Source organism: Triticum urartu, chromosome 4, assembly GCF_003073215.2.
Source record: "Triticum urartu cultivar G1812 chromosome 4, Tu2.1, whole genome shotgun sequence".
NCBI classification, from domain to species: domain Eukaryota; kingdom Viridiplantae; phylum Streptophyta; class Magnoliopsida; order Poales; family Poaceae; genus Triticum; species Triticum urartu.
Genome location: NC_053025.1, coordinates 482,351,294 through 482,375,104, shown reverse-complemented (window position 1 = coordinate 482,375,104; position 23,811 = coordinate 482,351,294). Strand labels below are relative to the sequence as shown.

Sequence of the window (23,811 nt, the reverse complement as noted above, 5' to 3'; positions counted from 1 at the left end):
GACGTTGAAGCTATAGCTGGTCTGCCCTGTCTAGAAGAAGCGTTGGATTGCTTCAAGCAAGTGGGTCTGCTGCAGTTTGTTACTGATGAAGAGCATTGGAATGAAGAGCTGCTGCTACAATTCTATGCCACACTTCACATCAAAGGGTACAGCAGAGATCCGAAGACTTGGATCCTGGAGTGGATGACTGGCAACGTTCATCACGAAGCCAATGCATTTGACATCATTGAGCTCACTGGCTTGCCCACTCCTGGCGATCTCTTCGAGCAAGGCTGTCAGCTGCATGCTGAAGCTATTGAGAGCATCTTTCAGCGGCCAGAACCTGATATGAGTCAAATGCTCAGCATGATGAAGCCATTGCCCCAAGATGCTGCGTATCCCACAGAGTTCTTCGTTGAAGACCTTGAGTACCTGCCCAGAACCATCTATCACATCATCAGGCGAACTCTCTGGCCTATCAAAGGGCACTCTCCAAATGCCAAGCTTCAGGGTGCAATGAAGACTTTGGTCTTCTATATACTTCATGGCAAATGCTTCAATGCACAGGACTTCTTCATACGCCAACTTGCTGCATCAGACATTGATCTGTTTGGTTTGAAGTTCTACGCCCCTTGGGTCATGCGGCTGATCAAGCTACACTCCGCCATCTCTTATCAGCCCTCAGTCCGCAATCATCGGATCTTCTTGCCTGACGTGGACATGTCTACTGAAGCCATATATTCTGAGCCTGCCAAGCAACCTCTAAGTCTTCAGAATGCAGAACATCAGAGTTTTACACAGAACGTTGAAGGCGTTGAAGCAGTTTCTCGGGTGTATCCTTTGGCTGGCACTACACGTGCACCACACCCTGCTTCCACTGAAGCCACTGACAGTGCCACTGCTCCAAGACCCAAGAAGCGCACTCGTGTTCTCAACGCCCGAGAGCTTCTTGTGACTCTACATCAGAAACAGGATAGGCATCAAGACTGGCTGAAGCGTCAGATGAAAAGCCTCTGGGTGGATGTTAATCGCACTCGAAATCTTGCCACCAAGAATGCTTTCGTTGCCCATGAAACCTGTCGCTGCACATGGAAAGGGCTCACGATGATGTGTTCTGAAGCTGATCTTCAAGAGGATGGCTTCTCTGAGAGATTCAAGTTTGACTCCACACCTCCTCGAAGGGCTGTGCTGCTAGGAACTCCATCCCTTGAAGACTCTGAGTTCTCTTCCTCTCCTGCCACAGTCACTGCCAGAATTATTGAGGAAGAAGACGATGCTACTTCACCGCCATCTCCTTCAGCACCTCCAAGCTCTTCTGCACCGCCAAACAACACCAACAACCCTGCTACTTCACCTACTCCTCATGGGAACGAGTAGAGGCTCTATGTCTTCAAACATTTTTGGTCATTACTGACAAAAGGGGGAGAAGCATATGAGATTGATAGTCTTCAAGCGGGTCCATATGGGCGGGTGCTTTATATTTTGCTTCGTGCCTACAACTCTCGTTTTTGCTACATTTGGTTCTTATGAGTTGTAACACTTAAACCAGATGGTCATCTGCTACTTATTTGCCACCTTGTTTTGCGAAGATAAATTCCGCATGTGCGACGATAAATTCCGCACTTAGCTCATTCTGCAGACGTCCATTTTCCATTATGCATGTCATTATCTTCATATACTTTCACATGCATAGTGGATTGTCATCATAAGTTGAAGTGGATCTCCACAAGTACCACCTGCCATGTGCATTTGCATTCCAAAAGCAAATTAACTTATATGCACATCTTCAGGGGGAGCCCTTGCAACTTATGAAGACAATTCCTTATCCTTTACAATTTCACAGATTACATTCCCCGTTGAAAACTTCAACTAGTTTGTCATCAATCACCAAAAAGGGGGAGATTGTAAGTGCATCTAGTGCCACCCCTAGTTGGTTTTGGAGTATTGACGACAAACCTAGTTGAGGGACTAATGTGTTTGTGGGAATTGCAGGATAACATAGGTAGAAGTCCCTCATGATTCGGTTTTACTACCAGAGATGACCCCTAAAAATGTATGAAGACATTGAAGTCAAAGGTGGTATATGAAGATATTCACATTGAAGACTGTGACAAGAGAAGACACGATATAAAGCCTATGGAGCTCGAAGACTTAGATCTTTCGTAGGTTTTTTTCTTTTGTGTTGAGTCATAGGAACCACCGTACTGTTAAGTGGGGTCCAAGAGAACCAGTCAGAATGACTGAAGTGATGCCTAAACCAAAAACCTATGTCTTCGAGTGAAGACTATGAGAGCGAATCTTTTCCAGAGTCGGACAAGTCAGCTTTGCTTGTAGCCCAAGTAAAGTTGCCGTGTGAGTTTGAAATCTGACCGTTGCAACACGTGTCAGTTCCTTAGTGACCCAGGGTCATTTCGGACAAATCAGGTCGGGTTGCCAAGTGGCTATAAATAGCCCACCCCCTACAACCATAAACGGTTGGCTGCTCAGATTGAAAGTATGGCTTTTGTCGTTTGAGAGCCACCCACCTCGAAGCCTTTGAGAGAGAATTCCTTGCGAGGATAAAGCCCTAACCACCCAGAGCCAGAGAGAATTGGGCATCACTTAAGTCTTCTTGTCTGTGTGATCTGAAGACTTATTACACTTGAGGACTGTGCATCCTCCAGCCGGTTAGGCGTCGCGTTCTGAGCATCCAAGAGACATTGTGGATTGCCGGTGAACGAAGTCTGTGAAGGTTTGGGAGTCTATCTTGAAGACTTACCAGAGTGATTGGGCGAGGTCTATGTGACCTTAGCTCAAGGAGAATACGGTGAGGACTGGGTGTCCTGAGCTGCGTGTTCAGGACTGGGTGTCCGGGACTGTGTGTCCTAAGGTTTAAATACCTAGCCGCTCCAACCAGACGTACAGTTGTCACAGCAACTGGAACTGGTTCAACAAATCATTGTCTTCAACGAGTCACTGGTTTCATCTTCACTTCACTTTACTTACTGTTCCTCCTTGTTAAGTCATTGTATGTTTGCTCTATCATTTGTCTTCACTGAGTGACTGCGTGTTCTGTTTGGCTTCACAATATCTTCCTACCTGATCCTTACTACCTAGCTGCTATTAGTCTTTGTACTTTCACTTCATTGAATACTTGACTATGGTTTGCCTAGTGTAGTCTACCTTCCGCTGCATGGTAATAGGTTTAATTTTATCGTTTGTCTTCAAAACTCCCATGTTCTGAAGACTTTCATAAAAATCGCCTATTCAACCCCCCCCTCTAGTCGATATAACGCACTTTCATAAGTGTTTGTAGTCGTCTTTAGGTATATATAGGTCTAGATGCAACTTTTGTTGTTTCTGGTGCTCTTTGTACCGTCATGATAATTAATGAATAGATTGAAAGTTTTTCTCGCAAAAGAAAAAAACCAATCAGTTTTGACATACTAGCAATGTGACCATCCAAGATGACTGGATTCAATAAAAATCATAAAGTATAAGCCTTGTCTGACCCACAAGGGATGCCTTGATGAAAAGAATCACGGGACGCTGCGTTTTCCTCCAAGTGGTATGTGCGTGCGTACGTGTGCAGCTCAGCTAGGGTTTCTCAAGCCTCTCGCTGGTGCCGTCGTCGGCCTGCCTCGTCTTCTGTTGTCCTGAGATAATGGATGCGGGGTAAATTCTAGCCCTTGCCGACGGAGGGTTTCATTTTTAGGTGTTTGTTTGAGTTATGTCAGGGCTTGTGCCATGCTTAAAAAAAGATGCGGGTAGCAGATTCCTGAAGATAGAATAAGGTTCTCCTCTTAGCCCCCATCCCGATGGCGCTTCTAGCGCTGGAGGAGGGCGTATGGAGGTATGTCTCCAGCAGATCTCGTGGAATTCGGTTGGTGTCTGTCTTTGATGGATTATTTTGGACCCGGTCTTCGTTCGTCCGTGTGTCTGTCTGTACGTAGGATCCTTCTAATCTGCGCTTATCTTTCTCGGCGGTGGTTGATGTTCTGGTGCGTCAGTCCTATGAGGCTTTAGCATGATGGCTTCTCGACTGTCTACTATAATAAAGCTTGCCCGACTACGGTGATGGAGGGGCGAGGATGATGGCACATCTTTGACTCACTTCAGTACTTATAGTCATCACTAGGTGGTCTACAAATCTGAATGCAAATTTTACTTCTTATGCTCGTTGTACTACCTTAACAATTGATAATTAGATCCGAGATTTTGTCAAAAAAAATGTCTTGATGAATATCACTAATGAAAAATCACTAATGATTGATGTCCGATCATGGGCACTAGATTGGGATCGCGCCTTGGCGCGAGGGTGCCGGCGTAAGCATGTAACAACATGCCAATAGGAACCCAAGTATAGCGTTTGTACTTATACAGGATGATAATGAAGTAAAGAAACCTTCAATTGTGACAGAAGTAAAAGACAATGGATCTCAAGATCAACATCAGAATATAAGACAGGATCAAGCTCGGTGCATTCAGCCAACCGCAAAATACGGCCATTCAACACAAAGTTCAATACAAAAAGCGAGAACACATAAGGACAGCCAACTACAAAGCCATAATCACTAAGCATACTAACATGTGGCGTAATTCATCTGCCTCACATGAACCTGATACAAACAAATTGTGAGATATATGGAGTACAATGATTTCTGCACTCAAGCATCCTAGAAGTGCAATACATGTACAGCAAGACGAAATCACCTTGATAGGCATAGGAGCAGTTGTGAATTAGGAGAGGCCCCATCTAGTAGCGCGCCCAAGGTGTGCTAGGAGGCTGTCAAGAACTGTTCTATGCGGGACCCAAGAACACAAAAAGTAAAGTCAGGGGAACTGCTTAAAGCAATTGAGATCACTATACAGGAGAAGGATTTGAAAAAAAAAGCATAGTGATAAATAAGAGACGCTAAGTCTCTGGTAATCAGGCTGCCATCAAGTATGTGCGAATCATAGCAAGAGTAGCTCAGAAGGTAAGACTGATACGATCATATATTGTGGAAAGACAGAAAGCAAATTCGTATAATGCTTGGTCTTTCTAAAGAAACCTACCTACACAGTATCAAAGAAATAGAGTTTAAATCATCCCAAGACATGGATGCAATTATCATTATTTATTTGATATTCCTAGATCATGCATATGTTTCTTTGTGCGGATGGCACTGCCTATATCTGAGAGTATCTCCTTCGATTATAGAGACTGCTGAGTCACATACTGGCACTGGCGGAGCCTCGTGGAGGTGAAACAGGACCACGCCCTCCCTTTCTGAAAGTGCGGCCATTGCAGAACTCTGCTATCCGTTACTAAACTCTGTTGATCCTCCAAAACTCTGATCAACCCCCAAGACAACACAACGGACCTAGAATTGATTAGCTCATGTACTCGCGTCCAGCCCTCGAGTGTGTGTGCAGGCATGGGGAAATAGCCCATTATATTAATTCAATGTGCATATTTGTATACTAACTGAATCCATTGTCAAATTTTCCTGGATTCGACCTTGGACTACCCTGGCTATTTCTAAGCCGTGCTCTCATTTGGCTCCCCTCTTTAATTTCTGACCATACTTTTGCAGCTGTCTAGATAAACCAGAGGGGACGTGACGCATCTCAACTGACCTGTGCAAATGCTCGCAGACAGCTGTTGGTGGAGCCAGCGGAGCCTGGAGCTCATCATCAGCCATCGTGACCTGAATAGATCCAAGAAAGTTCTCAGATGCAGGCACATATTTAGGGCTCAGAAGGAATAGAAACCATGTGAGGTGCGTAGGTGAGGCCTGACCTGGTTATTGGAGCTGAGATGCATGGTGACGACCGAAGCGGCGCGATGGAGGGCCGATCCAAGGCAGCACCGCCGTGCGTAGAAGACAATGTATTCACGGGAGCGAAGTGAAATATCGGCGAGAGAGTGTGTGAGTCCTGGTTTGACCTATGTATCAGACGGAAGATGACCGAGATAGCCTTGCCCAGCAGTGGAGCGCTGATGGATCTTTTGGCTCCAAAAAGAAAGAAGAGCAAGCAAGGTGCTAATAAGTGGCTTCATTCAACTGCCTTGTCGATCAACTTCACAGGTGGCACTTCACACGAACCTGATGCAAATAATCTGTGAGACGTATATTGCAAGTATTAATAAATTTATCTGTCTCGCTTGGTAAAACCAACTTGCCTTTAGTAAACCCTGTTAACAATCCTGGATCAAGAAACCAACCATACATAAATCCTGATTGGCCTTGCTCTTCACCTTTCTTAAGCCATATAGTTGTTTATGAAAATTAAGTAAAAACTTAACTCTTTGATTGTGATTTTAAGCTAATTCGAAAAGAAAAAAAAGCATGCTTTGTCATTAAAAATGAAGAAATGGAAAATCAAATGAATAACAAAGTGAATGACAAAAAGGAATGCACATATGTGCATTAGAATCAAAGTAGCCAAAAGTGAAGCACGAAGACACTTTATTTGGGCCCAACAGATCAGTAAACATATAGTGCAGTTCATCTCTGTTTTGTACGGGAATCTAGTACTTATATGAATAAAACAAACAAAAACCGCTACATGGAGTATCCGGAACCAGTACATACATCGACTGTGCGAAAACTATGTTTGGGATACAAAGGGGATCAAAATGAAAGCTCAAGCAATCATCACCATTCCCCATAAGAAATCTGCTCGCTCACAGCAATGCAGCTAGAATAAAAATAATATCTACACTAAGAATAGACATGTTACAGAGTTAAAAGTCGCCAATAAGTGAATGTATCTTTTGGAACTAACAATAGAAACAGAACCAAGATACAAAGAGGCCACTTTCCCTGGTTTCATTGCGTATTCACCCAAAACACACATGGACACATGGAGACACACTGGATCCAACTTATCTATTTATTAAAAAAGAAAGCAAGAGGATCATCTGTAAAGAGAAAACACCACATTGCCAGAAATCAAATGCTTAAGCTCGAAAAGGTATTCTTCATCCATTATTTACAACTTATCCTTCCAAGAAGAAACATTTAAGCAAAGTACAGCAGGCACTAAAAAAATATAGGAGCAGCTATTCTAAAAATATGATCAAGATGTGTTAGAAATAACTCGCATAATATATACCATACAGAAAAATATACACCTACAATAAAATACTTTTAATTGGCTAACAATACAATAAAACAAAGAGGGATAATCATTATGGATAAGAAAGATTAATAAACAAAAATCAATCGGACAGTCAGAGAGAGAGAGAGAGTGTAACACCCCGAATGTGATTTACCCTATATGTACTCCAACTCTTGCCGTTTCCGGCTTTAAGTTATTTTATTTTCTCGGGTTCGGGTGTTTGTCTCCGTGTGTTGTTCTCGTTGTCATGCATCTCATATCATGTCATCATGTGCATTGCATTTGCATACGTATTTGTCTCATGCATTCGAGCATTTTCCCCGTTGTCCGTTTTGCATTCCGGCGCTTCGTTCTCCTCCGGCGCTTTGTTCAGCCCGTCTTATAGCGTTGCTAGTTGCAGGTGAAGATTGGAGACCGTTCCTTGTTGGAACATTATTTACTTGTTGGGATATCACTATATTATCTTAATGCATCTATATACTTGGTAAAGGGTGGAAGGCTCGGCCTTTCGCCTAGTGTTTTGTTCCACTCTTGCCACATTAGTTTCCGTCATATCGATGTTATGTTCCCAGATTTTTGCGTTCCTTACGCGGTTGGGTTATAATGGGAACCCCTTGATAGTTCGCCTTGATTAAAGCTTTTCCAACAATGTCCAACCTTGGTTTTACCTTTTGCCACCCAACCTCTTTTTCCCTTGGGTTTCCGGAGCCCGAGGGTCATCTTATTTTAAACCCCCCCGGGCCAGTGCTTCTCTGAGTGTTGGTCCACCTGTCAGCTGCCGGTGGCCACCAGGGGCAACTCTGGGCTGGCCTACCCGTACCTAAGACAATCTGAATGTGCTTTGAGAAAGAGATATGTGCAGCTCCTATCGGGATTTGTCGGCACATTCGGGCGGTGTTACTAAATTTGTTTTAACCTGTCGAAGTGTCTTGAAGAACCGAGGTACCGAGTCTGATCAAAACGTCTCGGGAGGAGGTCTATTTCTTCGTTGACCGTGAGAGCTTGTCATGGGTTAAGTCAGGACTCCCCTACAGGGATTTGAACTTTCGAAAGCCGTGCCCGCGGTTATGGGCAGATGGAAATTTACTAATGTCCGGTTATAGACAACTTGAACCTTAACTTAATTAAAATGAATCAATCGTGTGAGTTACCGTGACGGCCTCTTCTCGACGGAGTCCAGGAAGTGAACACGGTGTTGGAGTAATGCTTGCCGCAGGATGCCCTCTAATTACTCGTTCGCGCTTTGTCTTCTCTTCTCGTTCTCTTTTGCGAGCAGGATAGCCACCATATATACTAGTCGCTTGCTGCAGCTCCACATATTTACCTTGCCTTATCTATTAAGCTTAAATAGTCTTGATCGCGAGGATGCGAGATTGCTGAGTCCCTGTGGCTCATAGATTACTTCCAAACCAGATGCAGGGCCTGATGATTCCGCTCCAGGTGACGCGCTTGAGCTCAAGTGAGAGTTCGACGAGAACTCTCCACGATACTACGTGTCTTTCCCTGATGATCAGTAGTGGTGCCCAGTTGGGGATGATCGGAACCGTGTCGCATGTTGGGTTATCTTTTATTTTGGCGCCGTAGTCGGGCCATGAGTGTTTGAATGTTATAATGCTATTTATGTACTTTGTGTGACGTGACAAGTGTAAGCCAACTATGTATCTCCCATTTATTATTTATATTACATGGGATGTTGTGATGATTGCCTAACTTGCGACATTGCTTTCAATGCGGTTATGTCCCTAAGTCGTGCCTCGACACGTGGGAGCTATAACCGCATCGAGGACGTTACAGAGAGAGAAGGGGAAATCTTACCGGCCGAAGGTGCCACGGGAGTGAGTTGAGGAGACACTCAGAAGCGGCGCCGCTAGCCGACAGCACCTCAAAGGCTGAAGCCAACCAACTGGACTCCCGATGCCCACCCGCCAAAACTTGGTCCTTTTGTCCGGGACACTGTACAATAGAAACACATAAACTTGATCACACAGAGCTCAGAGCAAGTTTCTTCGAACATTCGAAGGTTCCACGGGCAAGGACATACACGTGCATATTACCTCCTTTACAATTTGAACATATAAAGAAGAGAAATAATGAAAATCCGTAGGAAACGACAACAAAATTAAACGCTAAAAGTAAAAGGTGGAAACTAAAGAGTGGATCAGCTCACCGGCGGGTCCTAGACACTACGACACATGTTTCCATACTAATGAACAAACACTTCCTAGTATACATCAGGGGTTTGCATATTTTACAATCTGCTCGCATTGCAAATACAATAGCTAGTAGCTACTATACTTAAACTAAAAAATAAACCTACAGTTGTCTGCTCTCTGATTTTAGAGTAGCATGTTCAATTCATGCAAGGGAAACAAACATCAGCTTGGAACTATCAGGAACTATGGCTCAAGTGTACTTTAAAACTGGAAGCATGGTTTAATTCATGCAAGCCAAACAAAACATCCGCAACCCTTAGCTGAAGCAACCTTGGCTGGCTACCTGTTCCAAGGATTCGGTGACCGTAGTAGTCAAATTGTGAAGAAACGATGTGTTATATAAACCAGTGTCGAATGGAAGTAAACATCGAAGCGATTAAACGCGGTTTGTGTACCCCGTCGAGCAATATGTTGGATGTCTTGAATCCATGTAGACAACTGGCTTCTCAGCTTCATGCAGGAAGGCAAGCCCCCTTGCAGCACTGAGTGCGATCTTCATTCTGGTGGACCATGGAAGTGACAGCATCACCCCTGCATTAGTAAATCACAAGTACTTGAACAAATCTAGATAATGTGGTGTGTGAATCGTGTGATACCATGTGAATAAAATGGATTTTTCAACCGTGCGAGCAGTAAGAGACAACACCAGGGAAGAGTGAAATATATAAAATGGAAACTACACATCGAGTACATGTCATCCTATAGGACCCACGGAAGGCTCATGAGCTGCAGATCAAAGTACAGAAAGCAACCTGACATCTAAATAAATTCCCAAAAAATAAACCCTTACGTCTAATACACCTGAACGGACAGACATGGTAAAAGGACAAAGAACGAGTCAACTGCCGAAGCATAATAATGATTACTTTAAAAAACAAATAGAAGTCTATACATATTGGATTGAGATTGCTTAGGAAATACTGTACACAGGGCTCAACAAACACGGAAAGGTTTTTGCGTTGTCTAATTAAAGATCCATTCAAATTTATCTTTTAGAGCGAGCTTGCAAGATAGTAACGCTTGCATCTTTCCATGTCCCTGTTCCAAGCAAAGTTGGCAAACAGATGGCGTTTATTTTCAGATAAAGATCAACTATAAGTGCTAAGGACAACCATATGCATTCCTTTAGTAGTTGTAAACAAAGGTTAAATGCCAATACCTACAGGAACTTATGCCAGGGATCAAAAATCTAAGTTCTGGCGCAGCCCATAGGGCTTGGAGGGCTGTAAAAGTTTTCAACTATACCTGCTATGATGGCGATATTTTAAGCCTCACACAGTCATCATTCTGTTTAAACGGGTGCCCTGGTTCTTATCAGGGGCAGGTCCTAGCGCTGTAATCACCTACGGCGAGAGCATAATAGCAGGAACATAAGATTAGAAATTCAGGTGATATAGTAAGAATGCTATTACAACGACTATCAAACCTAACGACCACAAAAAGAGACATCCCCTCAAAACAAGCTTATGCTGGACTGAGATGTCACAAATAAACTTCCAGCAAGAGGATAACATGATATCTGAGTGACTTAGGATGAGATCACCTTGGAAATGACCTTGCCTTGAAGAGAGGTGTGTCAACGACCAAGCATATGAAACATCTCTAAATTCAATCTTGGTTTCCCCACAATTTTGAGAGGACCAACGAAATTCTGGCAAAGCATTGGCGCATTTTTTGTTTTGCTTATTTATGCACCATCTCTGTGTATAAAAATCCCAGGCTCCGACTGTATTCATCTCTTCATTAAATCTCTTAAGCTCATTCATGTTGTTTTCCTGCATTAGAGACGCTTATTTCAGAGAAGCCCCAAACAATCCATGCCTTCTACCTCAATCATCACATCAAATCTCTTTCTCTGGGCTGAGAGGAGAAAACCATCAAACATGTGACAATAAAAATGGATTCGCCATGAAAGAGTAAGGAGAGACTTGGCACCTCTGGTTCACTGCAGCTCAAGATGAGGCAATGACGCGTTGGGGAGGGAGATGGAACTGTTGCTGCTCAGCACCCTTGCCAGCAGAAGGGGGAGACGAGGGAGCGGAGACAGGTGAGGACCCTGCTGCCGTGACATCACCTCTTCTTGTGCATGGTTGCGGCCAAGTGGACGACGAACGGCGGAGCAGCGGCGCGAGCGCTCCTCATATCGATGGCAGATGGCAGCCAACTGGATCTCGGCCGCCATGGCTGGATCTTGTCGTCCCGAGTGGCACGGCTGGGTAGAAGAGGTGAAGGGGGCGTGGTTGTAGCCCCACCTCATCTGATGCGACGGCGACCCGCACTCATGCGGTGTCGGGAGGAGGAGAAGATGATGTGGCGGCGGCGACTCAGTCCCAGTACCCGACCACCGCGAGCGCCAGCGCCGGCGCCGTCATCTCCGCGGGCTTGGAAGGGAAGGGGGCGGTGGCGGCTGCGGAGAAACGACGCGAGCGGCGGCCTACACACTCCTCCCGGCGATGGCGAGGGGAGAGCAGCGGTGGTGGCAAGCTCGGCGAAGGGCGAGACCTCGTCGTCGGCTGCGGGGATTGGAGGAGAGGGGGCGCGATGGGGAGTGGAGGAGAGGGGCGCGACGGGGAGTGGTGGCTAGGGTTTCGCCCAATCGGCAATCGGGGAAGTGAGGACCCGGAAGGAGAGGAAGCACCCACCCACCCATCGACACGCACAAACCCACAATGTGAAATACCCAAAATACCCTCGGTGGGGCGCTGGAATTACGGGCGGTGGCAGCAGATATTTATCGCAAGACGTAACTATTCATTGCTACAGGCGCGCGGCTCGATCCGACGGCCAGAATCCATCACCGCATCGATCCAACGGACAGAAACGCATCAACCAAACGCATCGAACGGCCAAAATCAACTGAACTCTCAGGAGGCGCGGCAAGCACTGGATCCCTTATTTCTCGATACCTAACGGCAAGTGGTTAAGGCAGTGGCGGATGTAACATGAAAATGAAGAATAGTAATTGAAAGAGTGACGGAAAATGAGACATGTGATTTAGATCCACGAGTAAAAGAAAATTTGACCACAGTTTAAGAAAGAAAAAAGTATGACATGGTGTGTCAAAAGTGCCCGCAAAAAAATTTGTTGTGTCAAAAGGATCCTTATATTTTTTTAAAGGAGGCACGTGTCAAAAGTGCCCGCAAAAAAATTTGTTGTGTCAAAAGGATCCTTATATTTTTTTTAAGGAGGCAACAATTTTGCCTCATCTTAGTAATTAAGAATCGATATTCACCATGCATATGGCATATTAGACATCTGATCACAGACCGTGTGTGACTTAAGCAGGAGGTAGCCCACACGGGTCATGTGTGGGTGAAATTAGAACTGCTCATACATGTGAGCACAGTTACTTTGTGCCGCACGTCCAACAAGTACTACTCATCCCTATCTCATGCATGTGGCATGAAGCAAATATGCCCACACGTTATGGCGCAACTACGTTAGTTACCCGCAGGATGACACTTTAGTTACCCCGGAGATGGCAACTTTAGTTATGCGGGATGACAAATGTAATTGTAAAAGTATGGCAACTCTCTCTGTTTTGGTTAACTATAGTTGTCATGTCTAATTTATGGTAGTTACCACGTATAATCAAACCATTGTTGCCGTATGTGATTAACTACTTGCCACATGTGATCAAACAATAGTTGACATGTGTGTTTATCTAGTTGCCACGTGTGATCCAACCATAGTTGTCATATATGGTTAATCATATTTGTCATGTGTGTTTACCTGGTTGTCACGTACGCGCAACTGCAGTTGCCATATGTGGTCCAACCATAGTTGTCATGTGTGGTTAATCATACTTGTCATGTGTGTTTATCTGGTTGCCACGTACGGACAACTATAGTTGCATCTAGCAACGTACGAGTGTCGTGTGGGCGAAGAGCAGTTCACCCACACGCGGGCGGACTAGGTGGTGACTGTGTGGACGGGAACTTGTTCGTCCACACGGCGCAGCCGACAACCGCGTGTTGCGGGTTGTATGGGCGAGCGCTCTAACGCCCACACAACATGCTATGCCTACGTGGCACTGAAATTCCAACAGATTTCTTTAAGATTCGTGCAAACAGAATCAACGAGGATCAACGTGTGTGGACGAAATGCAAACATGTCACACGTGTGGGCATTATCATTTGTGTAAAGAAAAATAAGATCAATCCAAGAGTTAACCCTTGTTGGCATTTTTTTATATAAGAAACTGTATACGCACCGTGTGTCTGAGCCAGGGCTCAAACTCGGATGGGTTGCTCAGCCAATGCAGATTGACGCACCGTCCTCGAACAGGGATTAATAAAATTTTAAAAGATGACAAACAAAGGCAATACAACGAGACTAAGAGCGAAGCCAGACTAGCACTGGCCCGGGGCCATCTTCCACGCTATAGTGATCTACGATGACTAACGGTAAAGAAAACCGCTATGGTCAACGAATACTTTCGGCGCTGCGACCCAGGCCCCAAACCTGGTGTGTAGCTCCGCCGCTGAGGATCTTTGGAGAAGCTTCTGGCCTCAAAGTCAACTTTGCCAAGTCATCTGCAATACTCATCAGGAGCAGCGAGGAAGATGAGGCCTTGGTTCGGAGCATGGTGCCTTGGCAGATCGCTAAGTTTCCATGCAAATACTTGGGTCTGCAGCTCAGTATCAAGCAACTGACTAGATCCGACTGGCAGCCTATTATTGATGCAGCATTGAAGATTCTTCCGGGATGGCGGAGAGGTCTGGTGACTCGGCCTGGCAGGTTGATCCTTGTGAACCAGGTAATGCGGGCGAGACCGATCCACCATATGCTCATGGCTGAAGCACCAAAGGGGGCGCTAGAAAAGGTGGACAATGGATGCCGAGCCTTCTTCTGGGCTGGCTCTGAACAAATTCATGGAGGAAAGTGCGCGGTGGCCTGGCAGAGGGTTTGCAGGCCGAAGCAGATGGGAGGACGGGGAGTAATTGACCTCCACCGTCACGGTATCGCGCTTAGGATGAGGTGGGAGTGGCTCAGGAGACATGATGACACTCGACCATGGCAAGGACTCATGGCGCTCATGGACAAGGATGTAAGCTCGGCCTTTTCTAGCATGGTTCACTGGCAGGTAGGGGACGACACTAAGGCACTCTTTTGGAAGGACAGATGGATTAGCGGATCGACGGTGAATGAGCTGGCACTGTTATTGGTTGCCAAGGTCAAAATACAGGTGATCAACAAGCGACTGGTAAAGGACGGCCTGTACCTTCATAACTGGATGAACGACGTGAGCGGAGAGCTGGACACGGAAGGGCTTGCTCAACTTATCAGGCTCTGCGAGGCCACCATGAACTTTGAGCTGCACGTAGGAGAGGAGGACAAAATGATCTGGAGATGGAACCCTGCAGGCACCTACTTTGCGGCTTCTGCATATGCGATGATGTGTGAAGGGGGAATCAGATTCCAGCTTGCGGACGCAATTTGGAAGAGTGGGGCTCCTCTCTCCTGCAAGCTTTTTATGTGGCTGGCTGTCCAATACAGGGGCTGGACGTCGGACAGGCGAGTGCGCCATGGCCTTCAAGACACGATATCTCCATGCTTTCTATGTGATCAGGAGCAAGACACGGTGGACCACATACTCACACAATGTGTCTATACCAGACAGGTCTGGTTCCAGTGCTTCACCAAGGTAGACATACTGTTGGAGCTGCTGCCAAATGACCAGGACAGGGTGGAAGATTGGTGGGGAGCTTCGAGGAAGAGGATACCCAAGACTCAACGGAAGGATTTTGACTCTTTTGTTATGTTGATTTGTTGGAGTGTATGGAAGCAGAGGAATGGTAGGGTTTTCGGTAGGAACGACGCGTGTAATGAACTACAACTAGTCGGGAACATTCTCAGGGAGCGTCAGCTTTGGGCGCTAGCTAGAGGGAGTGGAGTTTTTCACTTTTGTGAGTAGTTGCCTAGGTGGTGTCTGTGGAGCTGGTAGGCACGCTTCGATGATGCCTGCAGCCTTGTAATATCTTGTAATTTTTTTCTCCCCTTCTATAAAGCTAAGGCACGCCTTTCACGTGCTCTCGAAAAAAGCTCCGCCGCTGAATGAGACTACTCTCCCGGAATTACATACCCAAATCTTTAGCCCCGGTAATGATCTAGTTTCAGACTTCTCTTTTAATCCTGGCCATCACGATTGACGGCATAGTCATCTCATTACAGAAAACACATTAGAGCAATTTCAATGGAGCGACCCAAACGGACGGTGCATTTGTCCGCTTTTTGGCCGTTTGGGTCGGCCGCCCGCCCGCCGTCCGCCCAGTTTTGCATTTGGGTCAGCAATGCGTCCAACGCGCCGAGCCATTTCATGTCCGCATTCAACTTTTGAATTAAAAAAGGCCCGCAGTCGATCATGCCAGCACCATGCCAGCACCGTCATACAATGCCGGCTTCAGAAAATACCACAGTTCCTGCTGGCGCACTTGCTCGTCAGCCGACCGGCACACATGCCAGCACGCAAAAAATGGTGGGACTTGGAGTTCGACCACGCCACCGCGGCTCCCGTGGTCATGCCGGCACACCTGCCGGCATACAAAAAGATGGCCTTCGACGCCATAGATCAGTCGCCCTGGAACTTGAGCATGTCGGCCTGCATCTTCTCGAACCACGGCCTTTTCCTTGGCGACAAGGCGTTGAGATCCACCTTCATGATCTCCACCCTGGTCATCATGCTTGCAAGAGCCACTTCTTTCGCCTTTGTCTTGGCGTTGGCGGCCTCGATCTCTAGCATCTTCGCTTGCTTCTCGGCCTCGAGCTCGAACATCTTGGCTTGCTTCTCGGCGTCAATCTTAAGCCTCCTCCTTTGGATCTCATGAAAGCGCTCATTTGCTCTTCTTTGAAACGTCGGCGCTCCTCGTCCCTTGAGTCCTTCTTATTCATCATGCCGTCCACGCTTGCGATCAAGGTGTTGGTGGCCGCATCTCGCTTGTCCTCCTTCTTGGAGTTGGTCTTCCCCCGTGGTCGTGCCGGCTCGCCCTACCCAACATCCTCCACGGCGCCCTTCCCCCCACATGCCTTGAGCGCGGCATATTGTGCCTTGAACTTCTCTTCGTCCTTGATGACACGATAGCAAATGGGAGAGGTTGAAGCACTTGCCATTGTGTTGAACCTTGAATGCCTCCAAAGCTTGAAATGCCTACAAAATATTTCCATGCAAGCATATGGGCAAGTGATAGCAAATGAAGACGTAAAAAATGATCTTGATGGCACAAAAGAGGCCGACTTGCTTGCTATCATACCATGTCTTGCACACCGATGCCGCTCACGGGGCGGGCCTTGACGCTCTCAAGGGTGGCACAAAACTTGTTGCACTCTTGTTGCGTTACCCTCCACCGCTTGGAAATGGAGACCCACCCGCGCGTGCTCACAAATTGGTAGGGTGGAAACTTCTTGCGCTCATGAAACTCGCGGTGCACACGAGTCCAAAAGGTTGAATGCTTTTGCTCGGCGCCCGTCTTTGGGTCTTGTCCAATGTCTCGCCAACACTCGCATAGAAGCTTGTCCTCGGCAGCTGTGTATGCCTCGTGCGTTTGCTCTTGCGCTTCGGCTTCGGCCCGGCGGCTTGGTTGGCGAGCTCGTCCTCGAACAAAGGCTCCACTTCGATGCCGCACTCGTACTCTTCCTTTAGCTCATATTCGTCCGGGAACTCGTGGTCGAGGGGGAAGCCGTCCAGGTCGAGCCGACCTGATGACGCATGAAGGCCGCCTGATAGGGATCATAGCCAGCGGCCGGCGTGAACGCCCCACGGCCGTCCTGGCTTTGCGTCTCGTCAGGATCGTAGCCAGCGCCCGGCGCACCACCCTCGAAGATGAGGTGTTGCATGTAGTCCTCGTCGATGGCGGATGACATTTCGTCGAACAGGTTGCGGGCGTCCCGGAGACCGCCGGCTGGCGTCTGTCGCGCGCGTTTCCTCGCGCCGCTGGACGACGAGCCACCGACCACTGGGGTGGCATTGAGGTCGATGGGCGCGGGCGCGGGTGTGGAAGGCGCGACCACGCTCACGTCGGGTGAGCACTCCCCGGAGAGGCGGGAGGCCTGCGGGTAGACGTGGAAGCCGGGGACCGGGTTACAAGCCGATGCGCGGGGTGAGTCGGGCACCATCCGAGGAAATATCGACGAGCCGGGGCTAGCCGCGGCGACGACGGCTTGGACGAGGTGGTGCTGGCTAGGGTTTACCCCAAGCATGTAAAGCGCCTCCCTCGTTACAGCGGCGACGCGGGCGTTGGTGAACTCCTGCTGCGCGGCGGCGGCGATGGCGGCCTGCGCGGCGGCCTCATCCCTCGCGTCCGCGGCATGCCTCCGACCCTTCCTCTTGGCCGACTCCTTTGCCCGCTGTTCGGGCATCAGCGCCTTCTTCGGCTTGGTCACCGCGGCGGTCTTGCGCGGGGCACGAGGCTTGCCTTTTCCGGAGGGGGCGACGGCGCCGGACGGGGCGAGGGAGGCGAGGCTGGCGGCGGCGTCGAGGTCGAGGTCGATGGCGTCCTCCATCGCTGGTTGGGGGCGGGGGGCGCGCGCTGGCGGAGTGTTTTTGGAAAAATGGGGGGAAATGGTTGTGGCTCGCACCGACAGGCGGGCCCGGGGAGAGGAGTAGGCGCGCGCGCGTCCGTCTCGTGTTCGCGCCGACGCAAATCCGCCTCAAAAATGGGCCTGGAATAGGTCGCCCGCGCACGAAAAACGGACACGCGTCCGTTTGGGTCGACGCGTTGGGCCACCACTTTTGTCCGCGCCGACCCAAATGAACGCGGGCGGACGAAATGGGTCGCCCCATTGGAGTTGCTCTTAAATTCCTTCTTTTCATGCCAAAAAGGTAAGAAATGATGAAAACGCAGCTGCTACATCATATACAATTATTATTATTTTATTTTTCGATTACAGGTTTCTTTAAATTTCTTTCAAATTCTTTAATTGTATGCGAGAGGGTGCATGTATCAGCAATTATGGTATTTCCCTAAAAAAAAGAAAAACTTAAATACTACAAGTACTCCAGGAGAAACGACCGCACACTACCTCACTGTCTAGTGTCAACCAGTGCATCTCCGGTCGTCTGTTCGTGGAACCGATAAGCACAGAATCCGAAGAGAGCGGCGGGTGGTTGGCAGATGGCTGCGGCGGAGCCGTCGGGATCGAGCCAGCCGGGTGCTCCAGGAAGGTGGTCTCTTCACGGCAAGACGGCTCTCGTCACCGGCGGCACCCGCGGGATCGGGTACCCCCTCGGACACCTCTTTCTCTTCCCCAGCAGCGCCCCAAACCCCGAGAGATCCCCTCGATGGCCGGCCTGAGGAGCCCGTGTGATGCGCAGGCGTGCGGTGGTGGAGGAACTTGCGGCGCTGGGGGCGGCCGTGCACACCTGCTCCCGGAAGGAGGCGGAGCTGGGCGAGCGCCTCAAGGAGTGGGAGGCCAGGGGCTTCCGCGTCACAACCTCCGTCTGCGACCTCTCCGTCCGGGAGCAGCGGGAGCGCCTGATTGGCGACGTCGCCGAACGCTTCGGCGGCAAGCTCAACATCCTCGTGAGTTGGAACCAAATCGCATCTTCATTTCTCTTCTTTCTCGTTCCTAGTATATATCATATCCATCCGTCAGAAATGCAGTACTGTATTATCGGTTTTTTCTCTGGGAATACCAGCCTGCTGTGAGTTGCAGTTAAGCACACACACGTAGTTGAAATTCACCCCCTAATTGCCCATGTACTATTCTCCAACCTAGTACAAATGAAACAGTAATGAAGCACGGAACATGGCAAACCAAACACGGAGCCCTTCGGAAAGTCAAGTACTAAACCCACTGGTCCGTGCAATTGCCCGATGTAGCTTGCGAACTACATTGACTCCCACCTGGCCACCTCTCACTATCAATCATGTCCGTGTGTTTATTTATGGACCTTTCTTCACTTTCAGCATCATGTGTATGTTGATTTCACAAAAACGCGCTGCGGACAGACATTCCCAATGAAATTATGTTTCTTATCTTAATAATTCTGCATAGAACAGGTGAATTCAAAATCTGAAAATTTGTAAACACAAGGTTGAATGAAATGTGTTGATGGCTGTATTGGCTGTACTAGTATTACCACAGGTGCGAAAGCTGATGTTTAACTTTTGGTGCGTTGGTGAAGTTTGCTAAATCTCATAGGTCAATATTTTCCTTTGATGGTCTGAATAGACAGATCTTGATAAACCTTGGGCGGGCAACACGGTGCCGTTCGATCGGGCCCTCTTCAGTGCCACGACTTTGGTAACCCTGGGAGACGACCAGACAGCCAAGTTCTTGGAATCTGGATGGCTTCCTGGGAAGGTGGCGGCGGAGATTGTACCATTGCTAGTAGTAGCGTGAGATTCAAGAATAGTAAGGTTCACTGTGCTCTTGACAAAAACAAGTGGATTGAACCAATGCAGGGTGGAAAATAAATCAGCTGAGTATGTCGTGATGGATTGTAGCTTTTCCAAGCAGGTGTGGAAGAAGGTGGCGGCCTGGTCCAATCTTGAGCAGCTGACTCAGACAGCTACCATCCAGGGCAGGTTAGCTGACTGGTGGAGCAGCGGCCCAAAGTTTATCCGGATAAACATCATTTCTTAGATGGAGTGGTCTCATATTCGGTGTTGAGCAGTGAATGCGTGAGTACTTACCTTCCAGCGTGTTGTTTCCGACGATAATGGCTAGCTTTTAGGTTCTTTGCTTCTCTAGTCGACCAAAATGGTTTTGTCGCTTGTTACATATGTGCGTTGTGAAATTGAACTGTTTTTTAATTGAGTGGGCAGTGCTCCTGTTGTCCTTTACGGGGAAATAACATTTTCCTTGAAGATCTGCATTTTATTCAAATATAGAGCATTCCACCAAAATCCGGGTTTTGTCAGAGTACAGGACTGCAGGGTGCCCTGCAAGATAAACTGTTTGTTGGATCTCCGTTTTAATTTCCCATGTGTTTTGTAGTGTTGATTCCATAACCTGAGTGCTTGTGTAGATTTGTGCCGTCTTCTTTCACTTGGTCTTTAAGGTAAACATTGGAGCAACAAACATAAGGAAACCAACTACTGAATGTCCTGTAGAAGTTTAGTCACTCTTTTTCTGCGAGAAATGTTTACTCTCTTTGAGGGCCACTTACCTTGGGTCTGCATATTGTTTGTGCTGATTCGCTCTGACTTTCTTCATTTCCTCTTTAAGGTAAACAATGTGGGGACAAACATAAGGAAGCCAACTACTGAATTTTCCGCTGAAGATTACTCTTTTTTGATGGCCACTAATCTTGAATCTGCATATCATCTTTGCCAACTTGCACATCCTCTTCTAAAAGCATCTGGTTTGGGCAGCATTGTTTTCATATCATCTGTCTGTGGATTAGTAGCCGTATTTAGCGGTACTCTATATGCCATGACTAAAGGTAACTACTGGAGCTCACTACCCGCCTGTGACTTTGACTTCCTGAGCATCTACTATGATTTTTCAGACATCTACTATGCGTAACTAGCTACTGGTTTTGTTCAGGTGCCATCAACCAGTTAACCAAGAACCTAGCATGTGAATGGGCAAAAGATGGCATAAGAACAAACTCTGTTGCTCCATGGTACATAACGACTTCGCTTACAGAAGGAGTAAGGGTCTCAATTTGATTATTCCTCTCAAGTCTATACAGTACTTTGGAACATATTATGAATCATGATTGTGACGTAGTATGCAGACTATAGCAACTCTAACTGCGTCGTGGTTATCCTTCTTACCTGTTTGACTTGAGGACTAATTATGCATTATTCTATTGCTTTCTTCCATATATGTGTTTAACTGCATTATTTTTCTTGAGAGCATTGCTGCGCAACCTGTGCTTAGTTATAGTGATATGATTATGTCGTTGAGTATCTGAACAGAGCAAGCTGACTCATTTATGATACTAAACATGTTTTAGTATCAGTTCTTGATGAAATTAGCACAAAAGTATGCTTCTACTTATATTCAAATTACATGTAGAGTAGCAAAATCATGTTGATATGAGCCTATACATTCCATCTACTATCAGAGAATGAACAAAGTGCATGTTTTAGGACCAGTCGATAGAAATTATCGCAAAAAGTATGCTTATACTTATATTCAAATTACATTTAGGGTAGTAAAAGTCATGTTGGTTTCAGCCTGTACCGTCATTACTATCAGAGAACGAACAGAGTGCAGCTGTTTGGTTATCAGTATTATCTTATTTCACAATGGTTATAATTAGTATACCTTAGCTCTTGACGTATTAGGTTCCCACGTTACAAGATGGTAGCAGGGAGCAGGTGTATCATGTATCTACTTCCGCTAATCCACAATAAGTGTACCCTGGAAGGATTGCTGAAAGGGAGGGTCAATCATGCATGGTTAGGATTAAAACTGTTAAGTAGGGTAAAATAACCCAAATGATAAGTACCACACGTCAGGTGCGTGGCACTCCGGTCCTGACGTTTTTCAATGGCAATTCCAGTCACACAAGGATGGCGATTTCCAGTGACACACGGCAAGTTTCTTGCCATGTTTGGCAACTAAAGTTGCCATTCTCGCGTCACTAAACCTGCCGTCGAAAACGTTCGGAGTTGCCATGCGCTCGTACCTGACATTCGGTACTTATCAGGGTCCTAAAATAATGATACAGACCAATATACAGTCATGCCTGCAGCAATTCAGAAAATGAGAGTTTAATGTTAGGATCCTAAATTCCTTTTCTTGATTTGGGCATGCTGTCCTTGTGCGGTGGCCATGCTAAAGTTGGGATCCTGAATTCCTGCTGAAGATTGCCTGGTACCCTGAATATATAAGCCACCTAACTGTGTGTCGATAATTGCTATAGCTAACCGTGGTACACATAACATAAATGTCCACAAATTTGAGAGCTAGCAGTAGTGTCCAACTGAAACTAGCTAAGCCACGCTCTGTTTTTTCTCCTTCCCTTTTTTTCTGTGGGCAGCTCCAGTTTCTCATTCCTTGAATATGCTCTTAATTTTATTACTCCCTCCGTCCCAATATTTCGACACTATGATAGCGTCAAAAAACATCTTACATTTTGGGACGGAGGGAGTAGAACTGATGCCATTCATGGTCATTTGTACATGTGTATAGAAGCACATCAAAACTACATTCTGTTATCTCAAATTTTCTTCTTAGTCCTATAGTAGTAAACATAGAAAGAATATATTATATTGCAGCCACATGTTAAAGCTTCTTTTGTGCAAGAACAATTGCTTATGAACTCTTTGTAGTTAGCACATCTGCCTGTACTCGGTGCATGGGGCGGGGCCCTATCATGTAACCTCTTGGAAAATGGTAACTCTGATCCCTGAACCTCTGCTATTTGTTTTTGGTGCAGCTTTTGGCTAACAAGGAATTTGAGGCCTCCGTTGTGAGTCGAACTCCACTGGGGCGTGTCGGAGAACCAGGAGAGGTATCATCGCTGGTTGCTTTTCTTTGCATGCCTGGTTCCACTTACATAACAGGCCAGACGATCTCAGTGGATGGAGGTATGAGTGTCAATGGGTTCTATCCAGCTTGAAGACTACCAAGGAAGAGGCCATATTTCGCTTTGTTGCCCAGGAGTCCAGTTATATCTTGTGTTGTTGGCAACCAAAATAAATATTCCTGTAAAACTGAGGTCATCTTGAATCTAGACTCCATGAGTATTCGCCATTGTTCAGATCAGCCATGTGAAGAAAGTTGTGGTCAGAATTGTGTGATTATTTTGCAACTTGGTGAACTCTTTTCGGATTAAGAATTGCCTTGCTGTTAGATTGATTTTTCTGTAGTGGGGCATGTTCAAATTCATGCCCTGTTTCATCTAGTACAACCATCATCATGCTCAGAATGGTGGAAGGCAAAGCCAGATGAGAATCACATGCAACAGAAGTTGGGAAATGCTCCCACTCCGTGGGATCAAAAGCATCAAAACGTTATCATTTGCATGCGAAGTTGGTGTGACAACGAAGTTCAGATTGCTGCTATTGTTTGCACCCACCATTAGCACAGCCAAATATAGTGTTCTTCCATGTTCTATATCGCACTCCCTTTGGTCTTTTTTAATTCGCATATAAGATTTGCCTCAAGTCAAGCTTGGTAAAGTTTGATCAACTTTATATATAAAAAATACCAACATTCACAATACAAAATCAATATAATTAGATGTGTTATGAATTTAATTTTCATATTGTACTCCCTTCATTCCGCAATGTAGTGCGCCTGTGCTTCCCGAGATTCAAATTTGACCATAAATTTAGTCAACAAGACCGACTGTGGCGGGAACAAAAATTACATCACTGAATTCATATCAAAAATACGAATTCAGTGGTATAAGTTTTGCTTCCGCCACAGTTGTTCTCGTTGGTTAAATTTACGGTCAAACTTGAATTTCGGAAAGCGTGGACGTACTACATTGTGAAACGGAGGGAGCATAACTCTAGTGTTGTAAACATTGATATTTTTTCAATACGAATATGATCAAACTTTACCAAGATAAATCTTATATGTAGAGTAAAAAGGATCCAGGGTTTATTAAGCTGTGAGGTTTGTA

The 23,811-nt window shown here is 46.6% G+C and overlaps 1 protein-coding gene and 2 long non-coding RNA genes across 5 annotated transcripts; 1 reads left to right on the top strand and 2 right to left on the bottom strand.

Moving 5' to 3' along the window:
* Positions 1-4,392: 4,392 nt before the first annotated feature.
* Positions 4,393-9,068, bottom strand: LOC125552160. 3 transcript variants are annotated; one of them, XR_007303456.1, is made up of 5 exons: positions 8,884-9,068; positions 5,744-6,064; positions 5,581-5,651; positions 4,672-4,754; positions 4,393-4,577 (listed from the first exon to the last, which is right to left on the bottom strand). It is a non-coding gene; the product is annotated as an uncharacterized LOC125552160 (long non-coding RNA). The 3 variants fall into 3 exon arrangements; XR_007303455.1 differs by having other exon boundaries at positions 4,672-4,759; positions 5,744-6,050; positions 8,884-9,067; XR_007303454.1 differs by having other exon boundaries at positions 5,744-6,050; positions 8,884-9,066.
* Positions 9,069-9,674: 606 nt separating this feature from the next.
* On the bottom strand, positions 9,675-11,916 carry LOC125552158. Its single transcript, XR_007303453.1, has 4 exons — positions 11,217-11,916; positions 10,825-11,141; positions 10,527-10,624; positions 9,675-9,812 (listed from the first exon to the last, which is right to left on the bottom strand). It is a non-coding gene; the product is annotated as an uncharacterized LOC125552158 (long non-coding RNA).
* Positions 11,917-18,284: 6,368 nt separating this feature from the next.
* LOC125552157 (tropinone reductase homolog At5g06060-like) lies at positions 18,285-23,033 on the top strand. Its single transcript, XM_048715638.1, has 5 exons — positions 18,285-18,495; positions 18,592-18,799; positions 20,451-20,667; positions 20,772-20,878; positions 22,618-23,033. The coding sequence occupies exons 1-5, from the start codon at positions 18,392-18,394 to the stop codon at positions 22,798-22,800; spliced, it is 819 nt and encodes a 272-aa protein (XP_048571595.1). The 5' UTR covers positions 18,285-18,391; the 3' UTR covers positions 22,801-23,033.
* Positions 23,034-23,811: the final 778 nt, after the last annotated feature.

Bases quoted from the DNA above. Each gene is read 5' to 3' on its own strand.
- LOC125552157 (XM_048715638.1), top strand. From the start codon at position 18,392: ATGGCTGCGGCGGAGCCGTCGGGATCGAGCCAGCCGGGTGCTCCAGGA. The intron at 18,496-18,591 runs GTACCCCCTCGG...TGTGATGCGCAG, and splicing joins GGCGGCACCCGCGGGATCGG to GCGTGCGGTGGTGGAGGAAC. The intron at 18,800-20,450 runs GTGAGTTGGAAC...TTCCTCTTTAAG, and splicing joins GCGGCAAGCTCAACATCCTC to GTAAACAATGTGGGGACAAA.